Genomic DNA, 25,356 nt, shown 5'->3' on the forward strand with positions numbered 1-25,356 from the left:
AAAGGTTATAGGGAACATCATAGAATTTGTTTTTAAAAAAGACAATTGAATCATGGTTTTCTTTCAGAGATGGGTAATCAAGTGAACTAAACTATGGATGAAAAATGGGTAAGAATCTGACAGATTTGAGATAATTTGTTATCCTGCAACTTGTCTTTTCTTTTTACTTGGTTGGTACCAATGCTAAGATTTTATTAATTCAGGAAATAGCTAATGAATACAGGAAACACTCATAACCCTATTAAGCACCCCAATGCTCTGTTTTGCAGTCTATATAAAGATGTAGCAAATACTAAGAGGGCATATTAAGTGTTTGATATACTCAGGTCTAGTAGAAGGAAACTTACCATAGATAGGACTTCTTCAGCATAGAAATTGGACTAAAAAACGTATTGTGGAATGGAGACATCTATTTGACTTTATTTATGATGCCAAGGTATCAATCAATACTTGGTTAGTCAGAGGTAGAAAGACATTCATTTTGATTGTCTTCAGGAACACACCGTTTCTTTGTGTCTGCCTGAACAACTATACTTTGCAGTCTGTCCCAATAAAATAAAATTGTACTTCTCTATTCACCATTGCAAACTAGTTAAATGTTCATTTCAGCTATACATTCATTATTATACTCTGCTTTATGACGGCTATTTCATTTTATATAAAATAAAACATGACTATAGCTTGTGTTAAAAAAGATAGATCATAGAAATGTACCTTTTGACCAGTAAAATTTTACTAAACAATCTCATCATATTTCAGTAGAATTTGTCTTTCAATTTCATAGTTTTTTTGTTTGGTTTTTTTTTACTGTGAATGAAAACAACTTACGGATTAAAAAGTTTTCTGTTTAACTGGACAGGAAAAATATTATAAATGTAATTTCTGAATAGAGAAAATAAGACGCAAGTAGCAGTGCTTTCTTCACTGCTGTAATACTTCATTTTTAAAGGTAAACACAGGAGCAATCATTTTGATTCCAGGAAATAGAAACTTAAAACTGAATTTACTAATCAGTTTGGAATTCTGAAGCCAAAAGGATCCTTTAACCATACTGCCTACCACACAAGTCATCCTAAAAAGTTAATCATAATAAAATTTTGGCCTAATTAAAATGGCTTCTTTCTGATACTGTGGTACCAGAGCCTGTCTTTTTTGTTGGGTTTCAATCTGCCATAACAACCAGATTAGGATTACATGCAAACAGAAGCATACAAGGCTTGACGAAATTGAATATGGAGGATTAAGCATTCAAAGTTTGGGTTATGATTCTTGTTGCAACACAAGTTCCACTGTATAGAATTTAGAACATAATTCTATAGAACATAATTAATTTACAACAGCCTAAGACTTTTCAGCAATAAAATTATACTTAAAAAAATATACCATTATCCCTATATGTTACATTAATTGTAGATTTCACCACCACTTCAGCCTTGTATTAGCTTAGAAAAGAATAACTTGTCCCTGAAAAACTCTAAAGAGTGATGGTATTTCAACCAAAACTGTCCTGCACTGACTCACAATCAGCAGTGACCACATTTTGTCACTTCCTTGCTCTAACAGGAATAAAAATGTTGACAATGAGTTCCTGAAAACAGGCTAGAGAATCTGCATCCAATTAGTAATGAAATGTATTTCTTCACAACCACTGGATTTTTAGAATGTTTTTAGTTGTCAAACAAGTGAAACAGCTGAGGGAACAAACTGCCAAACCTGCCCAAACTACTTTTGTTCCATAGAATTTGATCCCTTCTAAACAGACAATGGCATACAAACTTAGCCATGATGAATCCAGTCCTTGTAAATGAAAACAAACGTAATGAACCTATAGGAGGAGGTTTAAAAATAACTTCATTTGCTTTTAAATATTCAAGTGTAACGTTTCCACAAGAGACTAAAACAGACATTCACCTGTATCAGATTTGTCAGTTTCCAGCTGATTCTAACCGGCCATTAATACGTAAGGGTCACTGGGCTGCCAAAGAGCCCAGCTAAGCAGATCGTGGGGAGATACGAAGAAGGAAACCACGGATGCCACAGCCTTTGTCCAAACAGTGTGAGACCCGTCTTTGCATCCCTGAAGCAAGAATGGCCACTTTCTCCAATTAAATTGCTCTATACGAAATAAAGCAGCATTGTCTGTGAAGAGTTACTCCATACCCATAACATTTCACGACTAATTCAAAAGTTAAAAAAAAAAAATACAGATCAAATCCATGTACCCGTGATCCTTTTGTATCTTAAAATACAGCTATATTCTTAGTTTCCACCAAGAATTATATTGGAATGAACTAAAACATCTTTTAAAGTCATTTTAAGTATACTCTTATTTGTTACTACATTTCTACATAGATTATTTAATATTGCTTGTGGACATAATTTAATCGATAATATATCATAATTTCAACCACTACAGTGACCCAGAATGAGATTCTGGCTATAGAGGGAGCTTAATTATTAAGCAACACTTTCCTAAAAAGCTTCTGAATTTCTGATTGGTAAGAAAATCAAACAAAAAAGAGCATCCCTCATTGAAATAACACTGAAGTTCAAGCTCGGGCCCTCTTCTTTGTGTTCAGCATAATTAACTCTCCAGGACAAAATAATGAAACATTAAGCCACATTAATAAGTTACAGTAATCTTCAAGAAAACTCGATGGGCATCTCTGGCGTTACAACTGTGTATCTTGGATCCAACCTAGGGATGAAGTCCGGGAAGTTTTTAGACGCACCGGTACCGAAAACATCAAGGACTTTCCGGTTCATGACAGCAAACCTATAAAACAGAGGATGCAGGGAGTGAGTACTTAACGACGTTGTAAAAGAAGATGATTCACTTCGTTCATCTTTCATGGGAGGGAAAGACAGAGGAGCTGACACGGCAAGAGACTCAATGGCGGATTCGAGAGTCATTTTGCTACTCTTCCTCAAGATGCACTGTCTCGAGTTTCCTTTGAAAAGATGCTGGTCCCCAAACCTGAAACCCCAGAGATTACCAGCATCATTTCAAACCCTTCCAGAGCTCTTTCCTCTAGATTGTGTCAAACAGAAAAGTAGGTTCATTGTGGTTTTCTTGATTAATGGATGAATATAATTATAAGAAGCCACATATATAATGAATGAGCTGACATTTACTGAAAGGCAAAGGTATTAAAGGTAATTCCTCCCATCACTGAAATGTTAACGTCTCACAATCAACAGAAAATACATTCAAATGTGCAAATATTTATGACTGAAGAGGAAACGGCTTATAGGTTTTCAAGTTTCTAATACACACAACAGAGTAAAAACATGCCCTCACTTTATCCATCACCTAACCTAAGAGATAAGAAATTTTTAAAAGACACATATTCAGCTCATGTGCAGGATAGACCCGCATCTCTGTGCCTGATTACAAGCTCTTCTTCTCTGGGGAAGACACCAGGGTGAAATTAGCTTTGAGTCATTGGCCAGTGTCATTGTTCCAAGAACCAATAAATGTGACTTTTAGCTCCTTTCCAATGCTAAGTTCCCTTCCAAAATAATCAACGGGTTAAACTCACTGATGTGCAAAGAAACATAAATGACAAAGAAATAAATGATCAAATGATAACAATATAGATGAATAATGTAGATGTTAAATGATTAAATAATAATACTACTACACAGTGTCATGGCTAAGAGAAAGAATTCTGCAGCCAGACTGCCTGGCTCAACCCGAGCACCATCCTTTACCAGCTTTGTGATTCTGCAAGTGCTTAAACTCTGCGTGCATCTCAGTCTCCCCACAGGTAACGCCAAGATATTAACAGTACCTAGTACCTATCTCACAGAGCTATTTAAAGGGTTAAACACATATGTATATATATGTGTGTTGTATGTGTTAATGTGTGTATCTTAAAACCACTTCTGGGACATAGTCAGTACTATACAACTGTTTGCTACTATTACTATTAATGACAGCAATGTTAATGGCAGCTGCTATTTACTGAGTGCCTACTAAGTGCTAAGGGCTGCCACAAACATCAATTTTCCTACAACCATGCAAAGTATGTATTATTCCTTCACTGTAGAGAGAAGGAAACTTGAGGCTCACGAGGGTAAACAACTTTCCCAACCAGTGACACAGTGAAGGGTGCCGGAGCTGGAGTCAAACCCAGGTTTGTTCAACTCCCCAACTCACAGTCTGTATATCAGGCTAAGTTGCCTCTCACAGAATTAGATTATAATCAGGAAATGCAAATACCAGCACCAATAAAGAACACGACAGTAAAGGCAAAGAAAAATATGCTTACAAAAATCAGGTAAAAGAATATGATTATTTTCCATTATTTTTCCCAAGTGGAAATCAGTCTATTGTTTAGATAGGATTTCTAATGAATCTGTTTAGTATTTTTAAACAAAAAGAAACATCCCATGTTATTCTTATTAAATTTTAGTTCAAATTTGTTTCACACCTAGATAGCTACCTTACCTCCCTCAAGCAGACAAAAAGATTCAAAATCTTTTTTGTGGTAATTGCTTTTTTTTTATGATCAGTTAAAATATCTCATAGATATCTTACCTGCCCTTGGTGAGTCTTAAAAGGAACTTCCAGTAAGATGGTCGTAAGGTCTGAACTTCCATGACAGCCTAAAATTATTCAATTTGAGACTTTTTTTAGTAAATAGCAATATTATCTGTCTTAGGCAATAGAATACTTTTATTTCTATTTTTACCACTCATTGTGTAAGGAAAAAAAAAAAAAAAAAACAACCCCAACAGTGAAAAACAAGTGTAAGTTGACTTTCTAGAATCTTTGTAAATATGCCTTCAAATACCAATATTGTACATGAAATAATGATTGAGTTAACAGTCATTATTATTAGGAAGCATTTACGAGATATCCATTAGATAGCTGGCACTTCACTAATCATAATGAGTTTACCAACCTGGCAGGATTATCGTGAGAAAGTGCAAATAAAAGCTGTCCCCAAACTCTGCAGAAGTCCTAAGATCATTAACGTCAATAATGGTGATTACAGAACTTGAAGAGACTGGACAATGCTTTTATTAAACTAGAGTTTACCCCTGTCCTCACTGCTTGAGTAATGTTGAGGAAATACAATTATTCTTATTTATGTCCATGGGATCTGTTTTTCCAGAAGTAAAATTAAATGAGGGCATTCTAGCCAAAATACTGGAGTGATAATTTTCCTAAAAAGCTGTACTCCATTGAAACCTAAAAATGGTTGTGATCGTAAAACATGACCTGGCCCACTAGGTTAACATGTTTAATGATTGGATACTTGTAAGCTATCTTGCTAATAAGACAAAAAAGCATACAATGTAAAAAATGGAAATGCTTCCAGGCCTTTCTTTCCCCCTCATTGGCTTAGTACACATTAGAAACATAAATAATTCTATTTCTCATTTCAAAAAGCGATACTTACTGCCTGGAAGCAAATTGCTGTAGAGATGGAATAGATGATAGTGTCTGCATGGGGAAAATAGGGCACCTTTCCTGCCTCAATGCCTTTGAAATACACTGTCTGCAAAACAAGCATAACGGGAGATTCATAAGGAAAACAACTTTAATAGCATTAACAACAAAGTGGAGCAATGCGTTCCTCATCTACAACTATTTTTTCTACCTTCCAAAATCCTAACACTCCTTCCAGAGCTCAAATCACAGGTGCATCTTCCCGGACAGTGTTCTGTGCCAGCCGTTTCCTTTCCCTCAGCCCCTCACCCCAGGCCCCAGATGCCAGTAATGATACGTTTCTGTGAAATTCAACAGCACCTGATTTCTACCTCTTTCCTGTCATTTATCCTTCAGGGTTTTCTGTACAATGTCCAAGTCTTCCCTTCTCTGTGAGATCTATTCATTTAGTTCAGTTTAGTCGCTCAGTTGTGTCTGACTCTTTGTGACCCCATGGACTGCAGCACACCAGGCCTCCCTGTCCATCACCAACCCCTGGAGTTTACCCAAACTCATGTCCATTGAGTCGGTGATGCCATCCAACCATCTCATCCTCTGTCGTCCCCTTCTCCTCCTGCCCTCAATCTTTCCCCAGAATCAGGGTCTTTTCCAATGTCAGTTCTTCGCATCAGCCAAGGTACTGGAGTTTCAGCTTCAACATCTGTCCTTCCAATGAATATTCAGGACCAATTTCCTTTAGGATGGACTGGCTGGATCTCCTTGCAGTTCAAGGGACTCTCAAGAGTCTTCTTCAACACCACAGTTCATAAGCATCAATTCTTCCGCACTCAGCTTTCTTTATAGTCCAGCTCTCACATCCATATGTGACTACTGGAAAAACTGTAGCCTTGACTAGACGGACCTTTGTTGGCAAAGTAATGTCTCTGCTTTTTAATAAGCTGTCTAGGTTGGTCATAACTTTCCTTCCAAGGAGCAAGTGTCTTTTAATTTCATGGCTGCAGTCACCATTTGCAGTAATTTTGGAGCCTAAAAAAATAAAGTCTGTCACTGTTTCCACTGTTTCCCCATCTATTTGCCATGAAGTGATGGGACCGGATGCCATGATCTTAGTTTTCTGAATGTTGAGTTTTAAGCCAACTTTTTCACTCTCCTCTTTCACTTTCATCAAAAAGTTCTTTAGTGCTTCTTCGCTTTCTGCCATAAGGGTGGTGTCATCTGTATATCTGAGGTTCTTGATATTTCTACCGGCAATCTTGATTCCGGCTTGTGGTTCATCCAGCCCAGCATTTTGCATGATGTACTCTGCATGTAAGTTAAATAAGCAGGGTGACAATATACAGCCTTGACATACTCCTTTCCCAATCTGGAACCAGTCTGCTCTTCCATGTCCAGTTCTAACTGTTGCTTCCTGACCTGCATATAGGTTTCTCAAGAGGCAGGTCAGGTGGTCTGGTATTCCCATCTCTTTCAGAATTTTCCATTGTTTGTGGTGATCCACACACTCAAAGTCTTTGGCATAGTCAATAAAGTAGAAACATATATTTTTCTGGAACTCTCTTGCTTTTTGGATAATCCAACAGATGTTAGGAACTTGATCTCTGGTTCCTCTGCGTTTTCTAAAACCAGCTTGAACATCTGGAAGTTCACGTACTTCAAGCTCAGGTACCGTTGAAGTCTGGCTGGAGTGTTTTGAGCATTACTTTACTAGTATGTGAGATGAGTGCAATTGTGTGGTAGTTTAAGCATTCTTTGGCATTGCCTTTCTTTGGGACTGGAATGAAAACTGACCTTTTTCAGTCCTGTGGCCACTGCTGAATTTTCCAAATTTGCTGGCATATTGACTGCAGCACTTTCACAGCATCATCTTTTAGGATTTGAAATAGCTCAACTGGAATTCTATCACCTCCACTAGCTTTGTTCGTGATGATGCTTCCCTAAGGCCCACTTGACTTCGCATTACAGGATGTCTGGCTCTAGGTGAGTGACCATACGATAGTGATTATTTGGGTTGTGAAGATCTTTTTTGTATAGTTCTTCTGTGTATTCTTGCCACCTCTTCTTAATATCTTCTGTTTCCATTAGGTCCATACCATTTCTGTCCTTTATTGTGCCCATCTTTGTCTAGAAAGATCTCTAGTTTTTCCCATTCTATTTTTTCCTCTATTTCTTTGCACTGATCACTGAGGAAGGCTTTCTTATCTCTCCTTGTTATTCTTTGGAACTCTGCATTCAAATAGGCATATCTTTGCTTTTCTCCTTTGCTTTTCACTTTCCTTCTTTTCACAGCTATTTATAAGCTATTTATTTTTCACACTCCTCAGACAGCCATTTTGCTTTTTTGCATTTCTTTTTCTTGGGGATGGTCTTGATCCCTGTCTCCTGTATAATGTCCTGAACCTCTACCCAAAGTTCATCAGACACTCTGTCTATCAGATCTAATCCCTTGAATCTGTCACTTCCACTATATAATCGTAAGGGATTTAATTTAGGTCATATCTGAATGATCTAGTAGTTTTCCCTACTTTCTTCAATTTAAGTCTGAATTTGGCAATAAGGAGTTCATGATCTGAGACACAGTCAGCTCCCAATCTTATTTTTGCTAACTGTATAGAGCTTCTCCATCTTTGGCTGCAAAGAATATAATCAATCTGATTTCAGTATTGACCATCTGGTGATGTCCATGTGTAGAGTCTTCTCTTGTGTTGTTGGAAGAGGGTGTTTGCTATGACCAGTGCATTCTCTTGGCAAAACTCTATTAGCCTTTGCCCTGCTTCATTCTGTACTCCAAGGCCAAATTTGCCTGTTACTCCAGGTGTTTCCTGACTTCTTACTTTTCCTTCAGTTATTCTTTCATTAAATATGTACTGGTATAAATCTGGTTAGTGCATAATAAATACTAACACACTCTAATCAAGATATCTATATAGATTAGATTGCAGACCATCACATGGGTATGTATGTATGTTTATGTCTATCATGCATATATGTATGTGTATATATTAATATATAATATATATTATATGTTGGCTCCCCAGAGGAAAGAGCAACTACTCTGTCTAGGACAAAGGACCAAAGAGAATTTCAGAAATGACTACATTGAGTAGTGTTTCTCAAACATAAAAACCACTTCTTAAAAACAAATTTCTAATTGTCATGGCCTGATGCTTTTATAATACAATAAAAATGAATTATTGGGAAAAAATTTAAACACAAAGTTGAACTAAATTTTTACTATCACATTAAAAAAACAAATCACTCTATTAAAGTGCTATTAAAGTTTCCAAAAGCTTCCTCTCAATTTCTATCCTTTTTTTGTCATGAACTGGTAATGTGCAGTTCATGGACCAATGTTAGTCTGCTGACCACACTTATAATAGTGCAATCTTCTAAGAGGTCTAGGATCAACAACTAAGTAAGAGAGGAAAAGGAGGGGTAACAAATAGGGTGAAAATGCATGATATTTATGAGGAATTTCCAGCAAGTCTACATGGCTAGAAAATGGGATAATTCATGGAGATGGGTTTTCTGGATTGTGGGAATGCTAAAGTGAAACTAATATGAAAAGTGGAAAGATGACCAAGTCAGAATAATGTTTCAATGGGTTGGAGGGAGGTTTAAGAAGATATGAGTGGTCCATGAAATAAAGATCATAAAATAATTTTTTCAAAGAAAAAAGTTACCTACGCAGGTGATTTTTACTTAATATTCATTATACAGTAATACAGCATTTTAACATAAAACTAACTTCAATTAAAACAAAGAGACTGCAAAAGACATGTGTGAGGTAATATTGAAAGTATAAATTCTAATTGGATAAAGATAATATTAAAGAATTAGCAGACTCCTAAAATGTATGATATGCATTTTGTTTATACCCTGATGGCACTGTTGATTTGTTTGTTTTTTTAGGAGTCTTTATCCTTTAGTTTTATTTTTCAAGGACTCTTTCTCCCGAGTTGTTTCTGAATGGAGTGACTTGATGTCTGGGATTTGTTTTAAAATACTTTGGTGCCTGGGGATTTGCAGCAGTATAGATGAGAGGAGACTGGCCAAATGCTGCTAACTGTTGAAGCTATATGATGCGCACAGGAGGGTTATCACGTTATTCTTCCTATGCTTGTGCATATTTGAAAATGACACAGAGGAAAAAAGGAGAAATAGGAAAACTGGCTTTGTAAAGATTCATAAGATTCATAAAGATTCACTTTCATAAGATTAGAATTTGCTTTTGAAACTGGGATATATATTATTGCTGAAGTAGCTAAAAGGCTCTATATCGTTTGGCTGTACGTGCATAAAAATGTTTGCTTACCTCTACCAATTTGGAAGCTAAATACATGGAAATTGTTGTGCTTTTATAAAACATCATTGATACTCCTGCCAAAAATCCTGAAACAATAAATAAGGCAAAACCGATCAGAACTCAAAAGGACTTCTTTGTTATTACATCACTCGGAAACATTAATTCACTTAAATAGGAAAGCATGGATTTAGCACTGCCTTTTGCTATAACAAAATCGAGGACAACAGTACAAGTACTGATATGAAAATGGGGTGAATTCTTATTTATCATATTTTTCTAAACTTAAAAATTGACCTTCAGAATTAAGAACCATAGTTCTGATAACATAAGAAACCTCACAGTTTAAATTAAACTTTGAAAAACAGCAGTGGTCTTACCAAATATAACAATTTTTAAAGGCTACTGGTATCATTTCTCATTTTAAGTGGAAATATTCATTCATTTATTGTCCTAAGAGCTCAAATTATACTTAGTGCTGTCACCACACTTCTCTCCATTGCTTTCAATCTTTAAATGGAAAAGCAAGGTGGTGAGAGGTCTGCAATACTAATAGCAGGGACATTACTAATAAATATCTGAAAAATCATCTAGTCAGCTTAAGTAATAAAATATACTGAGCTGACAGAAAATGTTTAGTTTTTATGTTTATAAAATTACTTGAGTTCCTTAAAAAATTATTTAAAAACATGTCAGCTGCCAGTGGTAAAATCAAAATACTTTAAAGAAATTAGTCACTTATTAATATTTTATGTTCTTTTGTGACACGTTCCCTAGAATTTCTGGCCTGTCACAGGACAGAAACCCAAGTCATTATGTTGCCAACTCAAAACATCAGATGGCAAGAGAGCCTTGGTATATTCAATTTCACAAGTATAAAATATTAATACTAGTGCCTTGATGGGGATTCTATTAGAAAAAGGAAGATACAAGGAAATCAGATGAATTTGAAAACCATTTCTGCTTCACTCCTATCACTGATTAATGGGATAATATATGTATATCATCTATATTTTATATATGTTATATTAATATATATATTATATTATTTTACCAGCTATAATGGCATGCAGTTCGTCATCCAGATTTCTGACCCAGCGCAGGAAGCAACTAGTACCCTGTATCAACAAGAAAATACAATTCCTTCAGTTGTTTCAGTTCTAAGAGAAACACTGCACATAACATCTGTAATGGGTGAGTCATCAGCTGGCCTTGGAGGCAAATTGGTGATCTTATTTAAATTAAATAAGGTACAAGATATCACAAAAAAAATTAGGTTAAAAAAAGAAATGAGCTCTGGAAATGGTAAAATGAAGGTCAACTCATTAGTTTATTAATAGAAGACATGTTTTTCTTATCTTGTGCTGTGCTAAGTCGCTTCAGTCGTGTCTGACTCTTTGAGACCCCATGGACTGTAACCTGCCAGGCTCCTCTGTCCAGGGATTCTTCAGGCAAGAATACTGGACTGGGCTGCTGTGCTCTCTTCCAGGGGGTCTTCCCTACCCAGGGATCAAACTTGCATCTCTTATGTCTCCTAGGTTGGCAGGTAGGTTATTTGGCACTAGTGCCACCTGGGAAGCCCTTTTTTACCTATAATTGCTATAAAAATGAATCAGCTCTCTAAAGCAGTGGTCAGAAAACTACAGTCCACTAGCCAAATCTAGCCTGCCATCTATTTTTATATGGCTCATAAGCTAAGAATGTTTTTGTATATCTCAAGGGATAAAAGTAAATAAAAAATATTTTGGGATGCATGACAATTATATGATATTCTAATACGGTGTGATTAAGTTTTACTGGAATACAGCCATGGTCATTCATTTATATATTGTCTATGACTGCTTTTACACTGTAAGAGCAGAGCTGACCAGCTGTGAGTGAGACCAAATGCTTCACAAAGCTTAAAATCTCTACTATCTGGCCTCTTACAGAAAAAGTTTTCTGACTCCTGGTCCAAAACAAAAATAGCAACAATGCATTGTGGGATTTATAACATATAAAATAATAAATGAATTGCACAAAGGATGGGAAAAGAGAATTCAAAGGTGTGGTAAGATTCTTAAACTGTACTAAAGGGGTATCAATATTATTTGAAAATATTGACCAATAAACTAAAAATGCTTATTATAAATGTTAATGAAATCATTGAATTTAAAAAGAGGCATAAACAATAAGTCAATAGTGAAGATAGAATATAAAAAAATACAAAAACCTAAAATAAATTTAAAATATATAATGCCCCAAAAATCCAGGAGACAAAAAATGAAAACAAAAAAAGAAACAATAAAAAATAACTAATAAGGAAGTAGATATAAATTCAACCATATCAATAAATGCATTAAGTCTAAAGATTCCAATTAAAAGACAGAAGTTATCAAATTGGATATAAAAGTGAGAATCAACTACATGTGGTCTAAAAGAAACAAAACTGAGGTCATGGAAAGATTAAAGGGAAAGGAAAATATACCATCAAAAATAACTGAAAGAAAGCTGAAGTAGCTGTATTAGTAACAGACAGTAGACTTCAGAGCAAGGAATATTACCGGAGATAAAGAGGGACATTACAAAATGGAAAAAGGGCCAGTCCACGAAGAAGACACAGAAGGAATAAGGTTTGTTTCCCTCTCCTTCCCTTAACTACATTTTTATGGAGATGCAAAAAAGTGATAAAATTTTCAAACATCTCATATGACTTAGAAGTATGCTGTATCAATATTTTTTATAATAGATTTTCTGACCCAGTTGCATTGTATTTAGTTTAATTTATATTACCTAAGCAAATAAATAGTAGCTAAATGAAAACAAACCAACCAACCTATGCTCTCAGACATGTTAGATGATGGAGAATAACCAACCTAGGCTAACAATGTCAGAGATAATTCACATATAAACATTTAAGAGTTTATCTTAAGAATAAATACAAACACGATGACACAAGAAATGAAAAAGAATTTGAATAAAAACATATAATCACCAATATTCTGTTCTATTATTAAAAATAAAAGTAGAGTTTCCTAGTCAAATCATACTGAAAATGTTTTCAATGTTAGTTACGTTTCATAACGAGTGACTAATTAACTATAGTTTGGGGCTTCCCTGGTGGCTCAGAGGTAAAGAATCCACCTGCAGTTCGGGAGCCCTGGGTTTGATCCCTGAGTCAGGAAGATCCCCGGAGGAGGGTGTGGCTACCCACTCCAGTATTCTCACCTGGAGAAAATGTTTTCAGTGTTAGTAAGCAAGTGATTAATTAACAATAGTTTACAGTTTGTCACTTTTTCCTTTTCATGTCTAAATACTTTCTCCACATTTACCTTTTCTTGGAGAAGGACATGGCAACCCACTCCAGTATTCTTGCCTAGAGAATCCAGTGGATGGAGCAGCCTCGAGGGGTGCTCGCCGTAGGGTCGCACAGAGTTGGACACGACTGAAGTGGCTTAGCATGCATGCATGCATTGGAGACGGAAATGGCAACCCACTCCAGTGTTCTTGCCTGGAGAACCCCAGGGACAGGGGAGCCTGGTGGGCTGCCGTCTATGGGGTCACGCAGAGTCGGACACGACTGAAGCGACTTAGCAGCAGCATACTTACCTTTTACAGGTAAACTTTAACATAAAATGAAACATAACCATCTTATACAAAATAATTCCAGAACTCAATTTTTCACAGCAGTTTCTTTTAAACATCTGTGTCTATACTTGTGTGTGTGCACGTGTATGCAGACAGCTCAACCTCAGTTAACACACTTTACCATGTAAATTTAGAATATAAATTTTAGATGTTTCATAAAATATGTCAGTAATGTAATTTACATATCAGTGATTCCCGATAAACAAAAGGCCATTACTTCAAACTGCAGAGTACTGTGTCACAGATGATGTTTAGGTGTGTGCTTATTATATATGTGTGGATACATTTACAGGAACATGTAGAAAGAGGTGGAAGAACATTAATTTTGTTTATTTGAGAGAGTGTAGTAGAACGAGTGAGTGGGAGGGAGATGGAAAATAACTCATTATTTATATAAGTTACACCAGAAAATTCTTACTGGTTCTATCAAGGGTTGATATCAGCTAGAAGGGTCTGAAAATGTTTAAATTAATACTCAGGTAGTAAGTTATTAAGAAAAACACATAGGCCAGGTGTATTAACATCATTTTTGATGTTAGAAATAGTAGGAAGTTCATAATTTCTCAGTGATTACATTATTGAAAAAAAAAAGTCTTTGAAAAGTCTTTAATATTATGAATAAATATAACTATATCCAGACTTTCAAGCTTTAAAAGACAAAATGTCCCCAACTTCTATACCCAATGTATTGTGTATATCTGGTGATATTTATGAATACTACAGAAAGAAGTGTTAAGAAAAGTGACAGATGAGCTAAGGCTGTTATCTCATTAAGTTCAGTTCAGTCGCTCAGTCATGTCCGACTCTTTGCGATCCCAGGGACTATAGCACCCCAGGCCTCCCTGTCCATCACCAACTCCCGGAGCTTACTCGAACTCATGTCCATTGCGTTGGTGATGCGATGCTATTTGTTAAAAGCCTTACCTTGTATATGCTAACAAAAGAGCCCAGAAAAGCTCCGAGCTGGAAGTTTTCTTTATTGTAGAAGAGAGAGAGTAGCCGGGATGGCTGTGTAAATAGATGCCTAAATGCAGAGGGTATTCGGAGGCAGCACTGGATCAAGTATCCCACGCTGAACATTCTGATGAAACCCTGGAGAAAATTGGGAGGAAAGTCTGATTTATAACCAAATTCTGAAGTCTGACAGGCATAAACTTCACTGTCACAGAATCAGAACGACACTAAAAATTTTAAGTTTATATCGTAGCCATTTTCAAAACTAAGTCCTAAAACCTCAGTTTTCAAAGAATTACCTTAAAAATAATCATGAGAGCTTGCAGTGGATATACTTTCTACGATTTACCACGACTTAGAAAGTTTCCCAAGCACCGGCCAAGATTGTCTATGTACCAGACTTCTACTTCTTGACATTTTGTTGACAATAACTGGGATTTGTAATCCCTAAACCACAAATGAGTTTTAGAAACAAAAACACTGAAATTCAAAAAACAAACAAACAAACAAAAATGTACAAAAAAACAGTTAACAAAATGAATTGCTTTTGGAAATTTTAACAGAAATTTAAAGGATCAAGTTTAAAGAATTTTCCAGGAAAATAATGAATTCTAGCTAGGTTTTAATTTCTGTGCTCAATGTGTCAGACTAAAGCATGTCCAGGGAATGGTACCTTTCAGGTAAACTAAACAAAATTTGAAAAAGCAAATTTGCTATAAATCCACGTTTCCTGTCACCATTTCCCCATATTACCTGCAACTATTTATAGTATAAAAGGGAAGGGAGAGGATGACTAATGTTGGTCAATTTCATTTCAATACTTAGGAAAATGAAGTTTGAGGTCGCTTAATACTGAGAGACTGAAAAATTTCAGTCATCTTGAAACAAGATGTTATTTTAAAAAGTATTTAAACATGATTCAACCAATACACTAGAATATGGATCTCCTATAACCCTTCTCTTTCACCCCCACTGGAACGGAAAAACGCTGACATTCTCAGCAGTGTTTGCTGCTAAGTTCCAAAGATCAGATTTGTATTTTCTGGATAGCAGCCTTCTTTTAGAAAAACTTTGAATTACTATGAAGAAACAGTCATCGATTTATCTGAGGCTACCTAATAGCTGGTTAAAACATGAAAATTAAATTGTCCAATCAATTAGTATGAATTATCATGCATTTGTTTAACTGAAACTGCTCAGTCCGTGGTTAATTCATGAACCGATCACACTTTTATCTTGTCGTTGGTCATCTTGTAATATTAACCTGAGGGTTCAAAGATCACACTTATGTTCAATCATTTGATGCTATTTTCAAGAGATCGATTATCCCTCCATCTATTCACCCTTTCATGTATTCAGGAAAGGTTCAGTGAATGGCTCTCATGTGCCAAACATTATATTAGATGCTGGGGATACAGCAGTGAAGGGGACACGGAATTCTTGCCTTCATGGAGCTTCCATGCCGATTACAAGAAGAGAGAATAAGTAAACAAATGTAATTACAGAATACAAAAAATGTTGTGAAGGAAATAATCAGGTCACTGGGTGAGATATTAAAAGGACCACCTATATTAGATTACTGGTAAAGGAAGACTACTAAGGACTTGACATTTAAACAGACATAATAGAGAAGGAACTAGCAGGAGAAAGACATTTCAGATAGCCTGGACGAAAAAGCACAAAGCCAAAAAGGAGATGGACAGGCACCAACCAAAAGTTAGTATGAATGGAGTACAGTGAGTTTGGGGGAATGTAATTCATTTGAGTATTTACTCAGGGGTCTGATGTAACAGGAGGGGCAGCTGAGCCCATGGAATAATGAGGTGCACTGTGAGAATATTTAACTATACTTGTGGGATAAATTCATCACCCACAAATCTCCAAATAATTTTACATTCACGGACATAATATTAATTACAATGTACACACATATTAGAAAGTTTATAGTACTGGTACACATTTGAAAGAATGACTCCTTTTTTTCATAGATCAGTAATTCTCACTAACTTTCTCAATAATTTAAAAAAAAATCATCTCTCCTTTCCCCAAAATTTCATATACCTCTAATTTAGTCAGAATACTTTTCTTAGTCTTCCTCCTGAAATCTGCCCCCTAGAGCAGAATTCCCTCCAGTTGGAGGGAATAATAACCCTCTGGTGGAGTTGGCAGACTCCGAGGCTGCCGGCAGCATTCCTTTTCTTTCTTCTTTTTTTTTTTTTTTGCCACTTTAAAAATGGGGCAGGAAATCAGATTTGGAAAGAGTGGAGCAGAAATTACTGCCCGATGGAAAAAATGCCCGACTGCTTTTACCCCCGCTTCCATCTCTGAGGATTTTAAAGGTCAGCGTTGGCTTGGCTGAGTGCCACCATCAACACCAGGCCACAAACACTCACATTCATAGGCACTAATGTGATACAGTCCCTCCCGAGGGGGACCATCAGGAGGCTGTCTTTTGAGGTGCTGTACAGCTCCGCTCCTCTCATCATCCATAAGGTGGGGATTAGATGTTGTGACAAAGAACGTAAATTTTCTAAAGTGTCAGGATTTTGAGAGCGCCGTCCAGAACTAAAGAACTTGCAGCAGATGGTACCACCTGTGCCAGACTAACCGCAGTGACAAAACTTCCTTCCCAGAGTCGGTGGGGATGGGGGGATGGGGGGGTGGGCTGTGGTCGGCAGGGGATGGGGGCTGGGGGTGGGGGTGGGGAGCTCTGCTCTGGTACACTCATATATTAGGGAGCAGGGAATTTATGCCAATGGGCATAACTAACTTTCTTAATGTAGAACAACTGTGGACACGCTCCAGTTACCTTCATGCCTTAAAAAATGTAACAGCTTCACAAGTCCAAAAGCAAATGCCACTGTCCCTGACTGGGTAGCCTATGTGCATGGCTGCTGAGCCCCTAGCACACAGCACAGTCCAGGGGCCTTGTTCTCAGATATAGTCTAATGAGGATACACAGCAAAGTATTTACGACTTTTAATGACTTTATTTCTCGGTCATTTTTGTTGTTGCTATTTCACCTTCTTTTGGGTTGGCCAAAAAGTTCATTAGACTTTTCCTATAAGATGGTACAGAAAATCCGAACAAGCTTTTTGGCCAACTGAATATTTTGTTTTACATTAAATAAGCAAGCCAATTTCAAAATTATTTAACAAAAGATCTGGTAAGTGAATCCTAAAAGCTAAATTGTCACCTATTTCTCAGAAGTATCTTATTTGGCAAGTCAAATGCAAATTATAGCAATTACTGTCAATTTTTCCATTCACTTTGAAATTATGTTTTAATAAATAAGTTCTTTCCACACATATTCCCTGTGGTTATTAGATTTTATATACTTACTTTAATGCAATAAGAGATGCAATTATCCTCATAGTGTTTGCAGCATCTATGCCTTGGTCCATGCTTACATCTGAAAACAAACCAAAGGAACAAAAAAAGTTGAATTGTGTGTGTGTGTGCATGTGTGCATGTCTGTGTGTGGATCTGCTTAAAACTCTCTACCCAAAAAAGGAAAAAACATTATCAACTCATTTCTAAATGTGTACATCTTTTGATTTCCTGGGACATACAGAAGCAAAGATAACAGATTTTTTTTTCCTTTGCTGCGTGAGCAGCACTTTTGACACACTGTAAAATACTCAACTGCAGTCAAAATACTTAAATGTGGAACAGAAAGCCATGTTGGTAAATATTTGTGACTAGATATGAAAAATATGTATATGTTATCTCTATACTCTGACAAATCTTTTGGAAGTTTTAGATTGCTCACTGTAGCGTATAACGGTCATAAATCATCCATGAAGTCAGGACTTGAGCAAAAATCATAATGAGAATGTGCTCAGGTTACAGGAATTTATACTTAATTATATTTGAGAGAAAACATCTGTGAGAGAAACCCGATACAGTATTAGAATTTAAAATTCCATTTTTAAAATAAATATAGAAATAGATCATGTGGGAATTCAAAATAGGTTATTTGTGATTTAACTGTAAACCAATTAGTCCTCTGGTGTTTAATAAACATTTCTGCTGGGAAGACTACTGTTCAAGACACTTATTTCAGCTATTTGTATGTCGATTTCAGGATTATTTATTCACTTGAGGCATAAAGAAGTAAGTAGAATACCTAGCATGGGCTTAACTTTCTCTCTCTCTCTCTCTCTCTCTCTCTCTCTCTCTCTCTCTCTCTCTCTAAGTTCATGTCCCCAAATAAGCAGTCTTTATAACTCTTTCAGACCACAGGGAACTAATTATCTTCATGGTTGCCACATATTAACTCCTTCTTGTTTATAACGACAACTTGTAGAGTGATACTCCGGCTTTCTAACTCCATTTGCAAACTGACCATCAAGGCCTTCTGCGAAACCCAGTGCTGCGCTGCAGCTGGGGCGCCCAGGCAGCCCTTCCGAGTGCAGAGCAACAGCGGCAGCTCGCTCCTTCTGTCATTAGAGTGATATGACGTATCTGGTCTCGCCAAGCGGCTGAGTGATTAAAGCCAGGGGCCTGAACACGGGTGAATCGGAGAAGCGCTGCCTTATGTTAACCATCACTCTCCAAACTTCTAGGTATGCGGACACGTCTAAGTGTCCTCTTCAAAGGCATCTCTCAGCATGGCCACCAGAACTACAGAGAGACTGTTCAGCTCTCTTTGTTAGTGAACTAACATTCCGATTGCAACTACACTGTCACTCATTCTTTCCTAGCCTTTCATTAAAACGGCTTCCCACGTGCTGCACCACCCATCTCTTATATGATCTGCTCTGCCGCCAGCTTGCAGCTGCTTTCATACCAACAAACTCACCGAGGCTGCCCTGACAAATTCTGCCATGACTGGATCAGCTCTGATAGCCAAGGCTTCGTCCACCCACATCACACATTCTCTGCATTCCCCTGTGACTCTTGCTGACCTGGTTCCCATTAACAGGATTCCCTATCACAATTAAGTTCACTACCACAATTGGACTTCCCTGGTGGCTCAGACGGTAAAGCATCCGTCTACAATGCGGGAGACCGGGGTTCCATCCCTGGGGCGGGAAGATCCGCTGGAGAAGGAAATGGCAATCCACTCCAGTACTATTGCCTGGAAAATCCCATGGACAGAGGAGCCTGGTAGGCTACAGTCCATGGGGTCTCAGAGAGCTGAACACGACTGAGCAACTTCACTTTCACCACAATTATTCCTGCCATCTACTATCCCTTTCTTTCCTGTTACCTTCTTCCGCTGTGTATGCTAAAATGGAGACAGACAAAGTCTTTTACATTCAATAAAAATTCTGAGTACCCACTCTGTGCTCCTGCATGTGAAGAAAGTCTTGTGTTATTTCATTTAATGCACGCAATACTCCTTAACAGAGGTTATTAGCCCCAGCTAACTGATGAGGACTTTGGAGTACAGAGTGATTAAATCACTTTGTTTAAAGTCCTAAGGCCAGGAGGAGCAAAACGAGTCAAACACAGGTCTTCAGATTTCTTAAAGGGGATCCACGTCCTGTAACTGATCCCCTAACTTTCTATATTGCCTTCTCATCCTACACTGTCTAAAATATCACTACAAGATTATTTTTATTGGCTGATATCCCAATTTTAAACCGTTAAATGTATCTTCTAAAATACCTTAAATATTTGAAATGTAACTGAAGATGTATTTGTATGAAATATACATTTCTTTGTATAATGTACAGATAAAGATTTTATTTCCAAAGCTCTAAAAAGTTCCACTCTTGCAACATATCTTTTACCTAAGGTTTGTTCCTCATTATTCCTATAACTACCTACATCTTTCAGAACTTTTCCTTTCCACACTTGGCACATTTGATTCAGTTCAGTCACTCTTTGTGACCCCATGGACTGCAGCATACCAGGCTTCTCTGCCCATCACCAACTCCCGGAGTTCACTCAAACTTATTACCATTGAGTCGGTGATGCCATCCAGTCATCTCATCCTCTGTCGTCCCCTTCTCCTCCTGCCCCTAATCCCTCCCAGCATCAGGGTCTTTGCAAATGAGTCAGTTCTTCACATCAGGTGGCCTAAGTATTGGTATTTCAGCTTCAACATCAGTCCTTCCAATGAATACCCAGGACTGATCTCCTTCAGAATGGACTGGTTGGATCTCCTTGCAGTCCAAGGGACTCTCAAGAGTCTTCTCCAACACCACAGTTCAAAAGCACCAATTCTTCAGTGCTCAGCTTTCTTTATAGTCCAACTCTCACATCCACACATGACTACTGGAAAAACCATAGCTTTGATTAGACGGACTTTTGTTGGCAAAGTAATGTCTCTCTGCTTTTTAATAAGCTGTCTAGGTTGGTCATAGCTTTTCTTCCAAGGAGCAAGCGTCTTTTAATTTCATGACTACAGTCACCATCTGCAGTGATTTTGGAGCCCAGAAAAATAGAGTCTATCATTGTTTCTACTGTTTCCCCATCTATTTGCCATGAAGTGGTGGGACCGGATGCCATGATCTTCGTTTTCTGAATGTTGAGTTTTAAACCAACTTTTTCCACTCTCCTCTTGCACTTTCATCAGTTCCTCTTCACTTTCTGCCATAAGGGTGGTGTCATCTGCATATCTGAGGTTACTGATATTTCTCCCGGCAATCCTGATTCCAGCTTGTGCTTCATCCAGCCCAGCATTTCGCATGATGTACTCTGCATATAAGTTAAATAAGCAGGGTGACAATATACAGCCTTGACGTACTCCCTTCCTGATCTGGAACCAGTCTGCTGTTCCCTGTCCAGTTCTAACTGTTGCTTCTTGACCTCCATACAGATTTCTCAGGAGACAGGTCAGGTGGCCTGGTATTCCCATCTCTTTCAAAATTTTCCACAGTTTGTTGTGATCCACATAGTCAAAGACTTTGGCATAGTCAATAAAGCAAAAGTAGATGTTTTTCTAGAACTCTCTTGCTTTTTTGATGATCCAGGCAATTTGATCTCTGGTTCCTCTGCCTTTTCTAAAACCAGTTTGAACATCTGGAAGTTCATGGTTCATGTACTATTGAAGCCTGGTTTGGAGAATTTTGAGCATTACTTTGCTACGGTGTGAGATGAGTGCAATTGTGCGGTAGTTTGAGCATTCTTTGGCATTGCCTTTCTTTGGGATTGGAATGAAAACTGACCTTTTCCAGCCCTGTGGCCACTGCTGAGTTTTCCAGATCTGCTGACATATTGAGTGCAGCACTTTCACAGCATCATCTTGTAGGATTTGAAACAGCTCAACTGGAATTCCATCACCTCCACTAGCTTTGTTCATAGCAAATATTAATCTGTTTCCTAAAGTTCCTTATTCTAGCCTCCTGCAACTCTGCTTAGTTTGAAATAGGAAAGGATTTCAATTGCATGTAAATCTATTTTAAAGGCATATAATGGTCTATAGTCCTGCCAGAAATAATAAATATACTCTCTCGCCATCCTGTGCCTTTTTCTAAAACTCTATGCACAGTTTCTGGTATAAAAAAAAATTCATTACTTGAAAAGAAAACAGAAAACTTTGTCATGGCAAAAATATCATATAAAAACAGTGACAAAATGTGCTAAAATATCAAGATAAAGAACTCACATTGAATCCACAAGCTTCCTGACTAGAGCAACTATATTCATTCCTCTTGGTTTTCCCTCCTGTTTCTCAGTCTTTTGTTCCACTTTTGCATAGGCTGCCTCTGGTGAATAAGAATGTGTGGGAATTTCTTCCTTCCCAACAATGAACCTAAAGAAAAGAACACAATGAGAGGCATTTTTTCACCTTAAAAAAAAAAATCAGTGAGAAAATAAACTGATTTTGTTTATATACAAATACACTGTGAACAGAACCTTATCATTTGAAATAATATTTTCTGCAACTTATATAAAATCTAATCGTCCTTTAAAAAAAATAGCCTTTTGCAATCTGAATACTCAGAAACTGCTAACAGCTATTTAACAAATGCAGCATCCAAAAATCAAATTAACCAAGTGAATAGAGCGTGGCACCTGGATGAAGCACCTTCTAACTTAGGTCACCGCCTTTTTTACAGCATTATGCACCTTAAAGGTTTTTCAAACAGAAAAGCAGATGAACTATTAACTTGGATCTACTAATTTGTGATAAATTTTCTAATTTTTTCTCTAAAATGTACTGACAGCTACAACTGAATGCATTTCTCGCCTTTTACTCTGAATTTATATCTAATGTCACTTGAGTCACAAAACAGCTACAATACAGTAGATTGCCGTCCACAGACACACGAGAAACAGAGGGAAGTAAAGATGAGGAGCAGAAGGTGTTAAGGTTCTGTGTCTTCCCCACATTACTTCATTAGAAAATCTTAAATTTGATGTCATTCTAATCGACTTATTTCTCTTGGGGAAAAAACCTAATATCTAGGAGAAGACATCATTCTTGTCTCATAAGAACTGGACTATATTTTTCCAAAGACAGTACAAAGAAAACATGACCAACCATTAGAAATCACTCATAGTACCCCTTATTGGAGTTTTCATCTCTGTTCTTTGTACCATCACCAAAAGAGTTGCTGCTCTTACAAAGAATAACTAAGCTTTCTTTAGTCAACTGTGCCTGCTGAACTTTCAGAAAACATCACAAAATAGAGATAAAACAGGGGATCGGTAACACTATACTAAAACTCTGGAACATGTGGGCTATGACAAATTTAAATATTCTTAGGTTTGAGAAGATGGTTCCTATCAACAAGGGCAATCCATCTTCTTAAGACAAACTTAAAACATCTAGTTTATCAAATTGTAAGGAGCGTGCAATGAGACTGTTTGCCACCAGGGGGCAGCTGTGCCTCCTTGGTGACTGCTTGGTAAAGTGTGAATGGAGAGTTTAGGATCTGTACTATTGCTCTTTAAGAAGACAAAACTGTGCTAAAACAGATACAATGTCATCTCTCATACCTTTCATAACACTGTCGCTATTTTGGCCAGGACTGACCATTCAAAGTAGAGCTCACGTCCTTGAAGACGCTGCCCCTGCTGCAAGCCTCCTTTCTCTGTGCTCTCACAGCCCAGGGAACCCCTTCTTTACTATTATATCCAGTGCCTGGCATATTGCGGGGCATGTAATACTTAGTTAACACACAGTGCATGAATACAGTATTCAATCTGAGCATTTATGACCATACGACAGGCACAGTGCTGAGTACTTTACAAATGTATCACTGAACCCTCACAGCAACACTGTGAAGCAGGCACCATAATTCCCATGACTTAGTTAACATGAAAAAGGCATCCTGTTATAGCCAAAAGTAACTGCAATTATTTAAACTTGCGATAATTTGACTCTAATGCCTGGATTCTTAGTCTTCAGGCTTTGTACACTAACTGCGCTTTAAACTATAGGGAATCAGGCTTCGTCTCCTTTCAGAAGTCTGTTTTCAGAGTTCCGCACTGGCGCTTCTCTCATGGTTCCGTCCTTGACTCTCTCTATTCCCACAACTTCCACTGTTATCTGACAGAACTAGCAAGAGTTAATAACCATCTTTCCAGAATATGTTCCTATAATACAGAGAAAATGTTAAGTGCAAATAGTCCAAGTCAGTCCTTCATTATAAGTAGATTTGAAGACGACACATACAAATATCAGTATTAAATACATTGTGAGCTATTGCAAGAATTATGGGAGTCTAAGGAAAAACTCAGGAATAAGGTAAAGTTTTCTTCTAGGAAAACCAACTTTTGATTTTGCTACCAACTTTCAGTTTAACAAAGAATTCGATACAGCCAGTGCAACAACAATAAAAAGATATTTTCTAATAAGTTTCATGATCTTTAATGAAACATATGACACAAAGAAATTACTGCTGTGTGTTATGATTCAGTTATTGTTACCAAAGAATGTCCACAACCAAAATATTCCATTCAATATTATAGAAAGTTTAATTTCCTAATGTGTGTGAAAATGCTTGATGAACTATAAAATTCAGTGCTAACCAACATCTTTACAGTATCGACTATGTGTCAATTACTGTGATGAGAGATGAACTACCAGGTGAAAAGAAGAGGCTAGTGACTCTAGTGAAGCTTTTAATCCAAAATGTGTTTGATAACGCATGAGTCCTGCCCCAACAAAGCCCAAAATCTGGTGCCACACAATTAAGGACTTAGTTTTCCAGTAATTGTTCACGTGTAGCTTTGTCTTTCCAAGGTCTTTGAACAGAGAGTTCTTGTAATCTTCTTTAACACCCTATAGTATAAGGCACACAATAGGCCCCTCAAATAGTGATTGACTGACTGACTTACTTTTAGGAGGAAAATTAATAAATTACTCTGTTAGTGAAATGTCCACAAAGCCACTTTTGTAACTTTTAAAATTACTTGCAACTTAAACGTGGAGTCATAAATAATTATGTCCAATGACATTACATTAAGAGAAAAAGCTAACTTGTAAATTCTCTAATCATAAAGGTATAGAGAAGATGCAACTTACCTAAGTGCAGAGAATGTAAATCCTTTCAAACCATCTTTGCACCTAAAACAACAAAAATTTACAATAATAAAATGGCAACTTATTTTGAAATATAAAGCAGCAGCATTAAATACCTATTAAAATTTTTCCTGAAAATGATTTTCTGTTAAGGTGAAATTCTTTTAGGACAGTGACCTGAGCAGTACAAATGGTCAAACAAACAAGCCACCTAACACAAAATGATTAAAATGATAACACCTCCCCATGTCATACTAACACAATTTAAAGCTCAATTCTCAGATTTGTAGGCTGAAGGGAGATTTAAATTAAATCTTCTATGGCATCCATGTGGACTTAAAAAGAAGGCTGCGAGTGGAGTATTTTTCATTCTACCCAATCCTGGGGGAGCAATTTGTTGTGAAGAAAAAGGCCACATACACCCGCTGGGTGTGTTTTATATACAGGTCATTTCAGGGTCCTGACTCCTCTTATTAATGCAGTGAGTGCAGAGCAATGTACAGTTGGCAGGTACAAAAAGGCTTCACGTTTAGTTCAACAGGTTTAACTTCTGAGTAAGCCCAATCGGAACAGATAACGCAGCGTGAGGAACGCGGGTGGAGAAGAGCACAGAGAGAAGACTGCAAATATCACTGAGCGTTTACCACT

At 37.2% G+C, this 25,356-nt stretch overlaps 1 protein-coding gene across 1 annotated transcript in view; it reads right to left on the reverse strand.

Annotated features, from left to right (window-relative positions):
• Nucleotides 1-392: 392 nt before the first annotated feature.
• Nucleotides 393-25,356, reverse strand: part of TMEM135 (transmembrane protein 135) — a 269,389-nt gene continuing 244,425 nt past the window's right edge. Inside the window, exons 7-15 of the mRNA XM_004019395.6 lie at nucleotides 24,712-24,753; nucleotides 21,844-21,990; nucleotides 17,625-17,694; nucleotides 14,253-14,420; nucleotides 10,756-10,819; nucleotides 9,714-9,790; nucleotides 5,412-5,510; nucleotides 4,544-4,611; nucleotides 393-2,776 (exon numbers count right to left, since the gene is read on the reverse strand). Of these exons, the coding sequence (XP_004019444.1) occupies nucleotides 2,644-2,776; nucleotides 4,544-4,611; nucleotides 5,412-5,510; nucleotides 9,714-9,790; nucleotides 10,756-10,819; nucleotides 14,253-14,420; nucleotides 17,625-17,694; nucleotides 21,844-21,990; nucleotides 24,712-24,753 (868 nt within the window). The 3' untranslated portion in view covers nucleotides 393-2,643. The remainder of the gene's footprint in view (nucleotides 2,777-4,543; nucleotides 4,612-5,411; nucleotides 5,511-9,713; nucleotides 9,791-10,755; nucleotides 10,820-14,252; nucleotides 14,421-17,624; nucleotides 17,695-21,843; nucleotides 21,991-24,711; nucleotides 24,754-25,356) is intronic.

Source organism: Ovis aries, chromosome 21 (genome assembly GCF_016772045.2).
Source record: "Ovis aries strain OAR_USU_Benz2616 breed Rambouillet chromosome 21, ARS-UI_Ramb_v3.0, whole genome shotgun sequence".
NCBI lineage: Eukaryota > Metazoa > Chordata > Mammalia > Artiodactyla > Bovidae > Ovis > Ovis aries.